Source organism: Melanotaenia boesemani, chromosome 3 (genome assembly GCF_017639745.1).
Source record: "Melanotaenia boesemani isolate fMelBoe1 chromosome 3, fMelBoe1.pri, whole genome shotgun sequence".
Lineage (NCBI taxonomy): Eukaryota > Metazoa > Chordata > Actinopteri > Atheriniformes > Melanotaeniidae > Melanotaenia > Melanotaenia boesemani.
In genome coordinates, this window is record NC_055684.1 from 36788363 (window position 1) to 36805904 (window position 17542).

The following is a 17542-nucleotide window of genomic DNA, read 5'->3' on the forward strand; positions in this document are numbered from 1 at the left end:
TGCAGCATTGATCACACTAGAATGCGTCTGATTGTAAATCCCTCCTCAGTGAGGAGGTGGGATTCATGAATCCAAATGTTTCAGCAGGCGTCGGGGTGTGAACACTGCTTCCAGCTGCGGCCTTTTTTCCGCATGGGCTGGATTGACATATAAGAACATGTCTGAGGTGGTGCACTGGCTGATGTTCAGATGGGGAAGGGGGAGAAATGGCAGAGCGAAAGCCCCAAAACCGTGGGGGACATACAAAAAACTTGGCCACCATCAGGGATCTGGTTTCACATTGTGTGGAAAACCTCATAGACTGGTGCAGCAGGTATGGGTGAGATGATTAAGTGCTAAAGTTGCATTTTCTCCACTGAGCAGGCAGCCCTGAGGCCAAAAAGGCTGCATGATTGCCTCTGTGTGCTACATCACATTGACATGATGGAGAATACTCTCCTGGGGTCTGAAATAATGTAAAAGGAAAGTGGGCGAGAGGTGGAAAAAAGCCCATCCCAGCCTTTTCTGCTGGGACCTCAGAATTTTCTCCATGTAGTCGGATTTGCTGATAGATCTCCCCGTGCCGCTGCTTTGATGCTGAAGACAGACAGAGCATCCGCGCATGGGTGCATGGCAGCATACACCAGGGGAGCATCCTAATCCGATTCCGCTATTAGAGCCGAAATCCTTCCTGCTGGGTGCCCCGAACCTCCGGGCCACTCGGGCTCTGCCTGACTCAGGAAGTGCATGACATCACTGTGTGTGCACAGGTCTGTGAAGAAGACCACAGGAGGACGATACAGGAAGAGAGGGAAAAGGGAGGCTGGTCAAATTGGACTAAATTTGAGGTGTGCGTGTTTTTCCCTCAACTAATTAGCAGGAGGCTATAAAAAGCCAAATTTTATAAAACCAAATCCATCAGCCGGACAAGTGGAACAAATGAGTTGACCTCACGGTGGGGGGGCAGTGTAGCCTTATTTGTTTGCTTTTACAACTTGAAGGGCAGAGAATGCACACAAGAGCAGGATAGTAAAACTGTCCCCAAAGCTGGAACCGATATATTCTTCAGCAGCACATGAGGCACCTTTTCTTTTGGCTGCCATATCTGAACATAAGCGCTTTGAACCAGTGTTAAGAGCTGTTTTTCCAACACAGCACCTCAAGGAAAACATTTCTTTTTGGGTCTTTCACTGCTAAATAACAGACTTTCAAACACAAAGCAATAAAAGCATGAATGGTTAATATCACTAAAAGAGAAGCCCCCCTGCAATATTTAGGTAATTTTTTTTGGGTAATAGGTTTGTTTAACTTTTGCAAAGTAATAAATGGATAGACATCACTTTGGTGTCTGTCCAATAAATACAAATACAAAAAAATACACTAAAAAAATGTGATAGAAATACATCCCATATTCCCCCAAAAGTTGGGACACTGTGTACAAAGTCATTTAAAACAGGACTCAACAATTTGGAAATTATATAAAACCACATTTTATCTCCAGTAGAACATAGTTTCAACATCTGATTCGTTGCTTCAGGTGTTTTCCCATTTCATAGAAAATATTAGCGCATTTTGAATTTATTGGTGGCATCACATCTCTAAAACTTTGGAAAAGAGGCAACAAAATGCTGGAAAGGTAATAGGCAAAAAATAAAAAACAACTGGAGGAGCATTTGACATTTAATCAGGTTAACTGGCAACAGGTCAGTAACATGATTGGGTATGACAGGAGCATTTCAGAGAGGCAGAGTCTCTCAGACGGAAAGATGGACAGAGGTTCACCGATCTGAGACAAACTGGATCTAAAACTGTGGAACAATTTCAGAAAAATATTCCGCAATGTGAAACTGTAAAATGTAAAATTTTGAAGATTTCACCACCTATAATGTATAATATCATCAAAAGATTAAGAGAATCAGAAGGAATCTCTGTGTGCCTGAGTCAAGGCTGAAAATCAGAAGTGGATGCTTGTGAACTTCAGGCCCTCAGATAGCTCTGCATGATTCTAGAAAGGATTCTCTACTGGAAATCGCTGCATGGAGTCAAGAATGCTTCCAGAAATACCTTAAATCCCTAAATCCACAATTGCAGGTTAATGTGCTATCTTGCAACTTGCATCTGAACAGTTGTCCACTTCTAGGGAAAGTGGACACCTGTTCTGTGATCAGATTAATTAAAATTCAAAATTCATTCTGAAAGCATGGACAAAGTGTCCTGCAGACTAAAGAGGAGCGGGAGCATCCAGCTTGTTATCAGTGGACAGGTGAAAAGCTGCATCTCTGATGGGATGGGGCTGCATTAGTGCCTATGGCGTGGGCAGCTTCCACATCTGTGAAGCTCCATCAATGCTGAAAAGTACATGGAGGTTTTAGAGCAACATCTGCTCCCATCCAGACAACGTCTCTTTCAGGGAAGGCCTTGCAGGTTTCAGCAAGACGATGCTGAACCACATCCTGCATCCATCACAGCAGCATGGCTTCACAGGAGAAGAGTCCGGCTGCTGAACACAAAACACAAAAACGTGAAAACAAAGAACGTGACATTTCTAAGTTTTCAGAAAGACATTCCAACTGTAACACAACTCCATGTCAGATTTCTGAACTAAAAACGGCTCCACACATGAAGCGTAAAATCAAACTCATACACAGTAATTTCTCTTTCAACTCAAGTAAGTTCTTTAAAAGCACCTTAAAGAAGCTTTCTTTAAGTAGAATTTCTCACACAGTTTGCTTTATACAGTGATGCAGTGACTGTTTTATCCATTCATCATCCAGCTATTAATAAAAGGATGGGTGCTGCTGGAGCCTTTCCCAGCTGCCATCGAGCCAGGAGCAATGTGCACTAATAGAATTAGCTAATAGAAACAAACAACCATACGTGCTTACATTTACATCTCCGGTCAACTTAGGATCCAAGGTCTATTTAAATTTAGAGCAAAGAAAAGTCGCAGCATTTATTTCCATAGAGTTGCTTTGATTTCCCTCTAGATCTTGTATTGGTGATGGAAGAAACAGTGTAACATCTTCTCCAGCCCATTTGGAAGGATTCTCAGATGGGTCGAGATCTGGTTTCCATGGTGACCAATGCATATGTAAAAATGTCTCATGCTCCCTGAAAAATCTCTCCCGCTATTTAAGCGTGATGCATCCTTGCATCGTCATCATGGAAGAAAGAAATCTATGGGTAAAGAAACGTGATCTTTCAGTATATTCAGGTCAGCTAACCTAAAGTTTGGGCAAATAATGCTGCTGAACCTCAACCTAAACAACTCAAGCAGCCTCAGATATAACACCACCCCTTACAGGTTTATACATGCCATGGTGGCCTGGTACCTCTACTAGTTGGGTCTTGATGGCCTAGTTTATCTGCTCTTCTTGTTATTGTGATGAAGCCATCACTGCAGAGCAGGTAAATCTGGACTAACCAGACTGTATGACCTTTTTCTGTTGCTCCACAGTCTATTCTTATACTTCCTATCAAATGGAAGCATTTTCCCCAATAAGCGCTACTTTCCTTCCTAGAACACGGTGGTTCACCACTATCCTTCTAGATTTTAATCATATAATGGAAAGTCATGAACCCAGTTGTAGCAGTTTCATCAGTCTCCTTAGTTGTTTTCTTTTTGCTTGACACAAAATAATAAAATGGCCATACTTAAACAGAAAAACATGTTTTCCATGACAACAGGATGTGTCATCTGGCGTTGTTGGAGCCCATTGTTAACGGTGGACATGTTGCCAGTCCACCAGAGGGCTGCCCACTGCACCAATTAAAGTTACATTGCTTGTTGGTAGCTGAACATACTTAAATATTATTCCAATGAAATTTTCCTTTGACTGGTGAAAGAAGCACCATGGAAGTTTTGCAGATTTTCTGAGCCCCCTGTTGATGGCTAATTTGGCATCCATCTTGTATTCTACCTGTACTGTGAGATCTCTTCAGCCAGTAAAAGACAAAACTTATCTTGACTTTTGTCTCATCTTTTGCTCCATTTCTTTCTCTCTTTCTTTTCCTTGTTTCCTCTAATAATATCTTTTTGTGTTTATTGAACAGTGCTTGTTTAAAACAACCAGAATGTTGTCATCCGCTCGCCAGCGTGTGACATGACGGCTGCAGAAATGTGCATAATAAATGCCACTGTGCCATCAAATGAGTCCGAAACGCAGAGTTTTAAGTTTAGAAATGATATCTTTCAAGCTAGATGTTAACTTATTCATTCATTCACATAGGACAGGCAGAATATATATCAAAACGAGTGCTTCCCTTTGCTCCAAGCTAAGCTAAGCTAAGTTAATGACTGATGGTAGCTTTACCTGTCTCACATATGAAAGGGCTATTAGATAGATAGATAGATAGATAGATAGATAGATAGATAGATAGATAGATAGATAGATAGATAGATAGATAGATAGATAGATAGATAGATAGATAGATAGATAGATAGCAGCCATTAGAGGGGAACAAATAAAGAAAGAACAAAAATGAAATGTAATAAATAAATGAATAGCTATATAAAGTGGATCCTTTAAAGCCAAACACTTCAACTAGAGTCCATACTACAACCAGAAAAACTTCTACAACCAGAGCTACGCTTCCAAACAACACCCATTAACAAACAAGTGTGTCAGCAGTTTGAGCTGCTGCAGAGGGATTGTTTGGAAATTAAGGTGCTTTTGAGGAACCTCACACCATCTGCTCATCAGCTCCTCAGGTGGGGTTATTGGAAGAGAAAGGAGCGATAACAGGACTTTTTGTAAATGGAGAAGGAGCCACCAGTTCTGCACGTTCTGCTGCCTCCCATAGTGCACCTTTTTGTGTCCTCTTGAGTAGAGGGGGGGTTAGGGAGTCCTCTCACAATATCTGCAGGCATTCTTCTACAGGCCTCGAGAGACATATAATAACTCGTTACCTTCATCTAAACTACACTATAATTACACCCCCTGACTTATCTCCCTCTTATTTTCCATCCAGACATATCTTTGTCTTGGCTAATGGTTGTGAAACTGTCAACAAAGATAACCCCTGACTGTATTTACTCACATATTATACAGATCACATACACAAACAAATATTATAAAACCTTTTAAGATAACACAAATACTAATGAAGGAGAATCGCTCTCTCTGAGGAGCTATTAGTGATTTAAGCAGCATGTAAGCAGCATGTATGACACATGTAAAGAGATGAAGCACTTTGCTCTAGTTTCACTGTTTGTTGCCTCTCAATCTTTAGGCCAAAATAGTGTAAATGCACACTATTCAATAAATCTCTCATTCAGCATTCCATGATCAGAAATTTCTGACCAAGATGGAGGGAGAGAGTAGAAAGTGGAGATATCAGGTGATCAATTTCATTGTTTAAGAAAGGTACGTGGCGGGGGGGGTAATCAGAAACCAGAGCTATCATCAAATAACGGCGACCTCAGGAAGCCTTTTTTCTCTGATTCAACAGAAGCTAGGCCCAATTTCACAGGCCGCACTGTGGCTGAATGGAAAAAAGAAATTGGAAAAAAATGTGAAATCGATTGCTGAGATTGCAGTTGTACTTTTATTTGTCTCTTCTTCTGTCATTTTACAGTGTTACGCAGCATCAGAGTGCATTTCAAGCCTGCACAGCGCTTTTAATGGCACTGCAGTAAAGATGCTACCTTCAGGTTTGCAACAGTTTTGTGCTGCACTTGGAAGCTGTTAGTAGAAAAAACCCAGGGAAGAATGCAGCAATGTAAGCTGGTGTTGGCATTATGATGTCAACTGAATGAGGAAATTTATTCTTTTTTAGTTCTGAAGTTTTATGTATCAAGAGACTTGAGTTAGCTAATGCTCTGGATATTCAACCGATGCAATCAGTGCTGTATTTAAACAATAAGATCATCAGACCACCTTGTGCAATTTTCCAACTAACCCATTAATGAATGAATTCTAATTGCAAGAAAAAGCGATTAAATGACACTGTGTTGGTACATGGGGATTACATTGCAATCAAAGTGTTCAATAAACAGCAATTAGTCTATTTCTCTTGACAGCGTGAGGCTGCAGATGCTGCCACATGAATGTCAAATGACCCATTGCAGCAAAGTTCCAACTCAGACAGAAAACTAACGTTGCAGTGAACTATCAGACACCATCGAGAGCATTTTTTTGACTGTTGGCTTTGTGTGCAAAACAAGAAATGTGCATTTAACTTGAAAATGCAGAATTTAAATGGAATATTTCACTTTAGACTTTGTTTGAAAATTAAAAATACTTGTTTTAATTGCAATCGTTAATATTTAATTTTACATTTTCCCTCTAGAACTGATAATACTTCCATATTTATGTGGCTGGATAGCTCAGTTGGCAGAGAGTCTGTCTCAAGGAGACAAGAGTTCGATTCCCCCTGGACTGGATGCATATTAACACCTATCCAGTTGGGTACTTTGGCAAGAACCTTAATGCTACTGCCTTACCCCTGTAAGTCGCTTTGGATTAAAGTCTGTAATGTTAATCATTGGTAATAAATCTTTAAATAATGCCACTGCACATTTTTCAGGGGTTGAGTTCAAATCAGGAATTTAATGTCTTGAAATTAAATTATATTTAAAGTAAATGAAGATTTAAATCTTACGGTGATGTCTAATGTTGCTCAGTATTATTTCAAGTCTCATTTATCTGATTTAAATGTTTGGGAAAAGGAAAACATGTTTCAAGAAAAGACTAGCATTACATCCTGAATTTTTGTGTTAGTGAAGCCATTTAATGTTCTTTTAGTTAAATAGACAAACATTTATCTAACAGATTATTTAAAAAACAAACATAAAACAAAAAAAACAAAGGTCCTGCAGGCAGTTGTTTTTAGATAAAGATTTAGATTAGATAAAAAAACAAAACATTTTTTTTCTTTTCTAAACTTAAAAAACACATTTTATTTCTACCCAACTGTTATAAATAAATGCTAGAAATCAAATCAAATCAAACTTTATTTATAAAGTCCTTTTCATACCAAAGGCAATACAAAGTGCTTTACAAGATTAAAAAAAAAAAATAAAAAATTAAGCACAATTCAATTCATGCATATTAAAAACAAAATAAGCCTTTACACATCAAATTTGAATTACCTGAAAATAAAAATAATAATAATAATATAATAATAATAAAAAAATAAAACATGTATGTTTTGAGGAAAATAATCTAGTTTTAAATACTGTTTCTGTTTAGTAGCAAAACTATATTACCTTCATTCACGCATCAGATATGAAGTCTTAATGCAACAATGACTGCAACTAAAAGTTTCCAGTAAACAGTTAATCAATCATATGCATTTCATCACATGCATAGATGCACCGTCACATGCACACTTACATGCACAGTCACATGAACAGAAGAGCTTCAGTTCAGGGATGTTGGAGGTTTTTCACCACATGGACTTCTCACTTGGGTTCATCATTCTTTGAAAAAATGTCTTGTATGTGTCGATGTGCAGTGTGTGCACATGATTCAGTTAAGAAAGTAATATAAGAGCAGAGAGGATGCAGAAGCCAGCCATGTTTGATTCCTCGGGGCTGTTATCTGGTAAGCTTGGTAATTATCTTATTATCTTGACATAACAAAGATTGCTTTCTTATGATAACAGTTTAAAGTATACAAAAGTGAAAAACAAAAGGGTTTTTGGTTACCAGTAACAATACTATCACTACGTGTATATGGCTGGTCTACAAAGCTCTGAATGGTTTAGGACCAAAATACATCAGTGACCTCTTGACCCAGAATGAACCTGCCAGAACCCTCAGGTCATCTGGTTCCAGTTTCTTATCAGTTCCCAGAGTCAGAACCAGACATGGAGAAGCTGAATTCAGCTTCTATGCTCCACATGTCTGGAACAAACTCCCAGAAAGCCTCAGATCAGCTGAAACCCTCAGTTGATTTAAATCCAGGTTAAAGACCCACCTGTTCTCTGCTGCATTTCACTAGTTTTTATTTAGAGGTCAAAATCTACATGTGGTTCTTTTAAGCTGGAATCATGTTTTAATATTGTCTTTCCCCACACTGGAATTTTATTTCTTGCATTTTATTTATTTTATTTTAGCATCTTCATTCTGTTTTTATTCATTGATTGCATTTCTTTTAATCTTTGTTTTTTTAATGCACTTGTATTGCTTTCTGCACCCTGCTGAAATGTTTTATGTAAAGCACTTTGAATTTTCTTGTACATGAAATGTGCTATACAAATAAATTAGCCTTGCTTTGCCAATGGCTTGACAATAGATGGTGGTTGATCAAAGATAGAAACACCAGATAGCCAACAGGGATGGTCCGGTTATTTTTTGCCATTAGGTTATAGTTCAGCTGTGGGCTGAAAACTGGGAATGTGTGTGGTTAGCTCCTCATCTTTGTCACTCAGTGCCACTAATATTAGGTACGACTTTTCACTTGCTTTTTAACACAAATAGCTAATCATCCCAATCACATGTCAGTGACTCAGTGCATTTAGACTTTGTCAGACGACTTGCTGAAGTTCAAACTGACCATTAGAATGAGGAAGAATTGGGATTTAAGTGACATTGAATGTAGCATGGTTGTTGGTCTGAGTAATTTCAGAAACTACTGGTCTACTGGGATTGTTACACCACAACCATCTTTTACAGGGAATGTTCTGAAAAAGATAAAATATCATCAATATAAGGCAACAGGAAGTCAAAAAAATCACTGAGTTGAAAGCAAAGGTATGCAGAAAGGGCATCTCTGAACACACAACACGTCCAGCCTTGAAGCAGATGGGCTACAGCAGCAGAAACCCACACCAGGTGCCTCCTGTCAGCTAAGAACAGGAAACTGAGGCTACAATTCACACAGACTCACCAACACTGGACAATAGAAGATGGAGAAAACGTTGCTGGTCGGATGAGTCTCCATTTCAGCTCCACATTAATATGGGAGGATTAGAGTTTGACACAAACAAAATAAAAGCATGGATCCATCCTGCTTCATATCAGTGGTTCAGGCTGGTGGTGATAAAATGGAGCAACTGAATTACAAGCATGTGCATCATGTAACCATCACAACGTACCTGAGTATTGTTGCTGACCATGTCCATCCCATTATGACCACAATGTAGCATCTTCTGATGGCTACTCCCAGCAGGATAATGCACAATGTCACGAAGCTCAAATCATCTCCAAGTGTTTTTTTTTAACGTGACATTGAGTTACTGTACTCTAATGGCCTCCACAGTCACCATATCTCAATCCAGTCATCATGGATGTGCAGCAACTGTGTGATGTTTTCATGTCAATATGGTTCAAAATCTCAGAGAAATATATTGAAAGCAAAATAACAAGGTGTGCCTAATAATGTGTCTGGGGATAACCACTAATAACAAAGACCATAACCCACCTTTCCTGCAACACTGGCCTAGCTGAATACTTCAGATCATTTTATGGAAACGTACCTGATTCATTTTTAACTTTTTACTGCCTTTCAAAAGATTGCTTCCAATTTGCTTTAGTAACTGGAAATCCAGCTGTAAATGTTTTGGTCCCTCCTATGACAAACTGTTTCTAACCACAACGTGTTTAGACAATCAAAAGATTGGTTTTGTATTATATCGGCGGAAAGAAAACCTGTATTTGTATGAACAAATTTCTTCTCTGGTTTGCTAACTATAATACTTCAAGAAACTAACTATTACAGTTATTATGGAGCACCAAACATATAACTGAAAACAATTACCAAAAACATTTATCTGGGTTTCTGAGGAAGTTTAGGAAATAAATAAATAAATAAAATAATAATAATAAAATAAACACAAATCAGGAAGTGACAAAGGGGAAGTGAGTGAGGTAGGGGTACCCCAATTTACAACTTATTAAGTGTGGTTTCTAAAGTGTTTCCTATGTCTACCAAGAATATTAAGCATATCCTAATTTCTTGTAAAAAAATATGCTTAATCCCCTTTCCTGCCTATGCCTATAGGGTCAAATAAACTCAGATTGTGATTTTGGTTGAAGCAACCTGTTTTCCAACGCTGCAAGTCTGGCAATACATAAACCTTTACTACAATAGTTTACTCAGTTCTTGACCACTTTTTATCTACCTGTTAAACCTGATCCTCTGACTTTTTATTTTTTATTTTTGCAGAGCCTCAAACTGATTCTTGTTACTGTGAAGAATTTACTCATACAGCGTTAACCCCCCCTCCCCCATTAGTGTAGACAATAGAATCTGATTGGCTGTGAGATTCGTGATTCTCTTGTGATTGGCTGATTCTTGTTTCCGGGGCTCCGAAGTGCACTCTGACGTCTCTCGGTCTGCCCCGAGACAGACTGGAGAGAATGGCTGCCAGTGGAGGTTAGCAAAGTCTTCATTGTTTTGTGTTCTAAACACACATTAGTAATACCTTTTAAAGTTGTATTTTGTGTGCTTAACGGTTCAGCAAGTGCAGCCTTGCAGATTAATTGAGTGTCGTGACATGCTGCTTTCTCGTTAAAATAAGTCACATTCTGAACGACTACTCTAAACAGTTGGTTGTAGCTTGCCTGGCTACGCTGCTAACGGTAGCTGTCAGGCTAACTTTCGGCAGGTTAGCAAGCTATCCACAGCTGATTGTGTAAACACTTGTTTGTGACGAGAGGCAGGCGTTAGAGAAGTACAACTAATGGTTACGCTTGCCGCATTATTACAATTAATACAGAATTAAATGCTGTTAACATTCCGTAACAGATTTTTATATACCCACCAAAGACGTATTTTTCGTTATTTTATATCACTTGTGTCAAGAAAGCTTGCTAACATTAGCATGGTGCTAGCTTGTCTGCTAAAAGTTTAAGCTTCTCCGTCTACTAGCACACCCAACTCGAAGTGTTTCTACTTTTGTGATAAACGAACGTTCAGACGATGTATCACAAAACCTCAATATAAAGTAGTTTGTGTTGTTCGTGTTTGGTGATGTCCATGGTCGCTGTTCAAACAGTTACAGCAGGCACCGGCCAATGATTTGAGATGTTAACAAGCTAGCGACCACCTGGCGAGACAGTAGTTTCTATTCATCCATTGCGACTTCTTTGTCCTGTCAAGGAGTTGGCGTTGCCAACACGAGGTATTATTTGAAAAGTAATTATTTAGTGGCAGATGAAATAATAAAGCCATAGCGAGGCAATACAGAAGTGAGAAAGTTGTCATGCCACTCGTACAACTCGTCATTACACGTATGATAATGGCATGTTTACTTGCAGTTGGTGAGACAGAAAAAATACTTAATCCTTAGGTAGGGTGCCCACATGTCCCGATTCGTTCAAATAAATTTCGATTCTGTTAGAAACAAGAGAAAAAAAAAGTTGCATTTATCTGTATAATTAGACCAATGATCTCTTAGCTCACACATACTTTAAGATTTTCACGTCAAAATGGGCTTTACAGTTATATATATTTTGATACCAGGGGTATAATGAAATGACATTATAATATTTCTTTGTGGCTTTTCATAAAAAGAAAGCTACTTGGGAAAAATGTAAGCTCTGTTCTCTAAAATCCAAATATTAAATACTAGCCACAATTCTTGCTGTAACTGTTAAATGAGGGGTCTCAGAAAGTTAATAAGAATTACTGTCCCCCAATTAGTGTTATATGACTTGCATTCAGTCTTTCCCACACAACTTTTACTCAAGTGGGCCTCATATGTAAATTAATCACCATTCAAATATATTTGGGCATGCTGTGACATTGAGTTACTCTTTGTGTCTCACTCTCCTTATTCAAAATTTATCATATATTATTTCAGTTTAAAGCTGTGTGCAGTATATTTGTTCCATGTTTTTCCTTGGCACATACACAGTGGCCCATCTGAGAGCCCCAGCAGTCCACACACAAACACTGAATCAAAACATGTCATGAGTAACGGGATAGATTGTTCTTGGCTTTTCTGAGTAAAAACACATTGATGCCAACTTGGCAACTTCTCAGATCCCTTCAATGACTTCACAAATAGCACCTAGCAACAAAACTAGTGACTTTTTATGTAAGACACAGCAATTTTGTATTCAAGATTTTTTTTTTGGGCAGGCTCCTGTAAATATTGGGTCTCACTTTTTTTGCTGCAGTCACTGGGAAGCAGTTACCATAAAGGTCAGAATATGGATCAGACCTAAATTAGGGGCAGCTACATTTATCACACAGATTGCTCCGTGCATGGAAGAGATGTGAAAAATATCAAAAGCAAGCAAAAAAAAAAAAATATTCTGCTGCTTCTATCTCTTTGAATGATAATTTGATTTGAATATAGCCAAAATTGCATCATACTGCTTGCTTTTAACTAATTTTAATACCAGATATATCCACCCAGTGGTGTCAGAAACACTGCTTACACTCATCACTTGTGATCATTTTGATGTGATTCAGTTTTTTTTTTGTAAATTTTATTTCATTTTACCTTATTTTATACAGATAAATCTCATTTTGACACGCAATCTAATTTTCAAGAGCATCGTGTTTTTAGATATACAGACAAAACTACATGTTAAAACATATTGTAGTAATTACATTTCATATAACCCAATTAGCTATATGAAGGTTGGTTATACTAATTCTATGAACAATATAGTTTTTATTGTGTCTAGAGTACGTTTAAAAAGTAAATATCCTTTTCTCGTTTGTGTTATTACAGAGGTAGGGAAGCTGTTACAAGTTTTCAAAAATGGGACAAGCCTCCAACCACCAGCTACAATGGGGTAGATGGCTTGCATGCTGTGCAACATTCTTCATGCAACTCAAAGGACCTTGTACGTGAAGCACAGCTCACGAGACATCGTTGTAGAAGTGGAACCATGGCAAGACCGTTCTCATGCCACCCGAGAAATGTTCTTTGCAGCAATCAAGCCCATATTTTTAGGTCTGTGGTATGTCTACGCATGTGAATAATAGAAAAACTGGATTCCCCTTTGACAATTTCTTGCAAGAATGTATTTATTCCACTGCAATGTTTGTCTTTTTTCTCACCTTTACCACTAGGTCGATGTCACCAGTGGCCTTACAGAGAGCAGTCAGCGTGAGGTTCAGAATTGTTGGAAGTGGAGTCTGTAATCCACTGCACCTCGTCCTTTGGACTATGCCTACACATCCAGAGTCACTCTCTCCCGAGTCCAATGTCCAGGCCCTGTTCACTGCAGCCAGCATTTTCCAGATTCCTGCTCTGCAGGACCAGTTGTGCCCAGTTCATGATCAGCCGGCTTGACCCTCAGAACTGCATCGGGGTCTTTATGTTTTGCTGATGCATATGGTCATCAGGAACTGATGAGAGCGCTCACAGGACTACATTCGCAAAAAAGGTCAGTTAAGCACGAGCACCGGTCTTTGGGTGTTACTAGTTATTTGCACCGTAATTTCATTATTATGCTGGTGATACCATTTTAGACAACTTTTAATTTGATCCTGCATTAATGTTGCTTTTGTGATCAATATGTTTGTCTGCTGAAATAAACTAAAACTTTTATGTTCCTGTGTATAGTTCTTGTGTGTCTCATGGGAGCAAGAGTTCCTCCAGATGACTAAGGAATCAGTTGGTAAGCATTTTGAACAGTGATGACTCAATGTGGAGAAGGAAGAGCATGTCTACGAGAGCATGTCCGCTGGCTGGAGCATGATCGACCTGCCAGTGAAGCTGACCTCGCTGAGGGTTTTTTTCCCAGTGTATCCGCCCTGCATTGCTGGATGAGGCCTTCACTCCAATCTGATACCTGCCCCCTTTGCTTGTGCCCGTCCCTGTCTAAAGACCCTGCTGAGGCCAAAGCTCGCCTCACTGGCCACCAACGGTTGTCCACAGCGCCTGGGTATGACTGCTTCCGAGATGGTCATCTGCTTTGATGCTGCTCATAAACACTCAGGTAAGAAGCAGACTGTGCCTTGCCTGGACACCGCCACAGGAAGAGTGTTCAAGCTCTGCAAACCACCCAATGATCTCAGAGAAGTCGGTATCTTGGTGTCGTTCAGAGAACGACATCTACATTGCTGGTGGGTACCGACCAAGCGACAGTGAGGTGTCCATTGATCATCGAGCAGAGAGTGCTTTTGGCAGTATGAGCATGCAGGCAATCGATGGCTTTCCACGTGCGCTCCTCTCCTGGAGAGCGAGAATCGGATGCAGACTTGTACACTGTTGTGAGGAAGCTGTATGCACTGGGAGGCCGAGTTTATGAAGGTGATGGCGAAATGCATTAAAATCAGTAGAGTGCTATGATGCCAGGGACAACTGTTGGACAGCAGTGAGTCCTAATGCCAGTGGCCATGGCGTTTCACAGTGCTGTGGAGTATAAGACCGCATCTATGTCCTCCAAGGTGAGCTCATGCTGTCAAAGAAAAAATATGAATTCATACTGCTTATTATGGCAAAATTAACTCCCCCCTTTCTTTTTTTTTTGGCAGGTGAATATTTCTTCTGCTATGATCCCGTAAGGGACTATTGGGAGTCATCTAGCCCCAATGAGCGTCCCTCGGAGTCAGGGTCTGGCTGCCTTGTATAAGAACTGCATCTACTACATTGCTGGCATCTGCAGGAACCACCAGCGTACCTTCACTGTGGAGGTGTACGACATAGAGAGGAACACATGGAGCCGTAAGAGAGATCTGCCCCTTTGACCAAGCCACGAGCCCGTACATCAAAGCTATGCTGCTGCAAAGGCAAGCTGCACCTGTTTGTACGTGCCACACAGGTTCATGGTGGAGGAAGCATGTGTTTCGCACCCAGTCGAAAGAACTCCCCTTTACCAGTATGACGACGAGGCAGACGTATGGACCAAAGTCTATGAGACGCCTGACCCGCCTGTGGGATTTAGGTCGCCATTTTGAATGTGTGGTGGGCCAAACTTTACCCTCAGTGTCTACAGAAAGTGCTTTGAGATAGGTTGTGGTTTTTTTTTTTTTTTGTTTGTTTTTTTTAACCCAGTTTAATGGGTTGAAGCGAGTGGTGTGGTCCTGCCTGCCTAGCCTTGTGCCTGGTGTTACCCTGGGTGTGCACCACACTGACCATTTTACGTTAAGTCTTAAGTGTTTTAAACTTTGGTTTAACATGATCAAACAGGGGTGCTTTGTAAAGATCGCAGTATTTTTTCTTTCTTCCCCAAACAGCACCCAACTACCCACACTGAGGCTTGTTTAACAAAACCGTACAACAAATCATAAGTGCAATTATCCTATTTTTCGCTTGTTCATTGAGCCATGTTGTTCTATTTTTTGTTTTGAGATACATGATTAGTATTGATTTTTTTACAAATGTTAAGCATGCAACGGAGGGTTGCGCAAGGCAAATGTGCCCTCTGGAGATTATGGATGCTATGTGTCAGCATAAAGTGAAAATCTCTCTATATAAATAACTATATAAACTATATATTCATAAGGGTAAGATGAGTACCATAGCTCACGAGTAGGTTGCTAGTTTTTGAGGTTTCTGTGTAGTTTTTCTTTTTTTTTTTTTTCTTCCTTTTGTGTCCATGCCTCTCTTCAAGCTTATTTTATAGACAAGTTTTAATATGAAGTGTGGTTGTGACTTACATTATCTTAGTGTTTTGAAAGATTGAAGCCTGTATGATCATTTTTACGGCCCCCTCTTCCCCTCACTAGTGTCGGTACTATCAAACCATACACTGAGTGTGCTTCGGAGCTATATAACATTTTGTTTTAGAGATTCCAGTTGAATGGAGCTCACACCTCTCAAGCTTTTGAGTTGAGCATCCATTTTATGTCATATGCGAAGAAAATTAAGTGAAATCTTAGACTATTCACTCTCCACATTGGAGAAACAAGGACGGAGTCAAATCTGTGCTAACACTAAGTGGCAAGTTCAGACCAACTAACAGGTTTTACCTCAGAAACTTTACAAATATATTTGACTAGAAGAAAAGGGACGTTTCAAGGCCATGTGTGTCAAAGCTCAGTTCAGCATTGAGCTCTGAGGTTGACTTTTTAAAATCAAGACTGTAACGTTTTGGATGGAAAATGGTTAATGCCAAAAAAAAAGGAAAAAAAAAAACATTTGAGGTCTTGTTATAGTGTTGTGGACATTGAAAACTAATTTTGTGGTAGCAATAAATCATGGAACTGTGATCTAGGCTATATTATGTAGTATTACCTTAGTAAAAGTGCATTAATAATTTTTGCGTGCTTGTCTCTGTCAGCGAAAACTACGGTAGTACCAGACAATGATTGACGGTTTACATGGGTGCAGGCTGGAAGTGATGATTAATGTAGTGCAGATCATGGCGATGCCAATGTGCCTGCGGCCAGAAAAAGGGGGGCATCAGAATCAAAAACTGCACCTCCTGATGAAGAATATCTGGAAAGTCTTACCCAGCGTTGCAACTGAATCGCTGCCCACTTCAGCGGGTCCTTAACTGCAGACTTTACGAAAGCACCCTCACACGAGCAGGACGACGTCACTGTGTGAGGGTGGTCCCACTTTTGTTTCATCCACGGACCATCAGCCGTCTCTTCATGCCATCACACGGAGGACACGAACTGTTGGTGCTGCTTTCTGTTTTGATTTGATCATTTTTAAAAAATTTTCTTTTCTTTGACAATCTTGTGTAGAATACCACCACCCTCCCTGTCCAAGTGTGACATTTCCAGTGCTGCCAGTTTCCACATTCAGGTTCCTGTGTCATCTTTGCACTACGCGTTTCTAACGTATCTGGACGGAGTGCCCCCTTCGATTTTCATACAAAGGTTTTCTTCAACCATATAGCAATCATCAAGAAGGTTTAAATGGAGTTAACACACCTTACGAGTCACATTCAGTGAGCACTTGAGGATATTTTACTTCTCAAAGAGAAGATCCACTAAGACTCAAAGCTGATTTTTATTCAACTTGACTTGAACTATAATCCCCTCCATATATAACAAACAAAAAAACAAAACTTGAGGGTGAGAGAGGGTCTGAGCTTCACCACCATGGCTACAGAGAACCAGGAACGGAGAACTCTCAGGATTTCTACTGATACACAGTACTGTATTTAATTTTTTGTTGTGTATTATACTGTACTATAGGTTTGCTGTACTTGCACAGTTTTCTAAACTATATTCAGTTTTCTTTCTATACTTGAAAAAGTAGATGTGATTTCCTTTCGTCCCCAGTGGCTGTTTTTTTGTTTTTTTTTTTCTTCCTTTGTGTACTTATATATTTAGTTATGGTAGATTAATCCTGCTCTGATGAGAAAAAATGATTATCCTGCACGTGTGATATTTCAGTTTTTTTTATTTCTTTCCCCCGTAGTATCTTAGATTGTCTTCTAACATTTCACCGCAATTAAGCATTTACAGATAAAGTTTTAAACACAGTCACATCACACAACAAGCTAAACAATCTCTGTGTTGTTGGTGCTCATTGCTGGCAGATTTAGCTCATTCTGGCCATCTACTTGGCATTTGCTTATGGGTGCTACTTCATGGTCTCCATCCATTTCTTTCTTCACCTTTTTATGGTTTGTTTTTGGGTTTCAGGTTCTAGTGGTTGTTGAGCTCAACTGTGAAATTCACATTGCACATAATTTGAAAATAAAACTATTAAGAGTGGAATTTGTGTTTGTTTTTCAGTCCTTTTTTGTTTT

The 17542-nt window shown here is 39.5% G+C and overlaps 1 protein-coding gene across 1 annotated transcript; it reads left to right on the forward strand.

Annotated features, from left to right (window-relative positions):
- Positions 1–10285: 10285 nt before the first annotated feature.
- Positions 10286–17510, forward strand: kbtbd8 (kelch repeat and BTB (POZ) domain containing 8). Its single transcript, XM_041981041.1, is given in 26 exon segments — positions 10286–10301; positions 12613–12650; positions 12653–12841; positions 12957–13082; positions 13084–13149; positions 13151–13207; positions 13209–13241; positions 13243–13270; positions 13451–13564; positions 13567–13619; positions 13622–13669; positions 13672–13929; positions 13931–14006; positions 14009–14067; positions 14069–14104; positions 14106–14148; positions 14151–14215; positions 14217–14253; positions 14256–14279; positions 14367–14407; positions 14409–14570; positions 14572–14619; positions 14621–14701; positions 14703–14759; positions 14761–14799; positions 14801–17510. Coding segments are annotated over 26 exon segments (1833 nt in total). The 3' UTR covers positions 14840–17510.
- Positions 17511–17542: the final 32 nt, after the last annotated feature.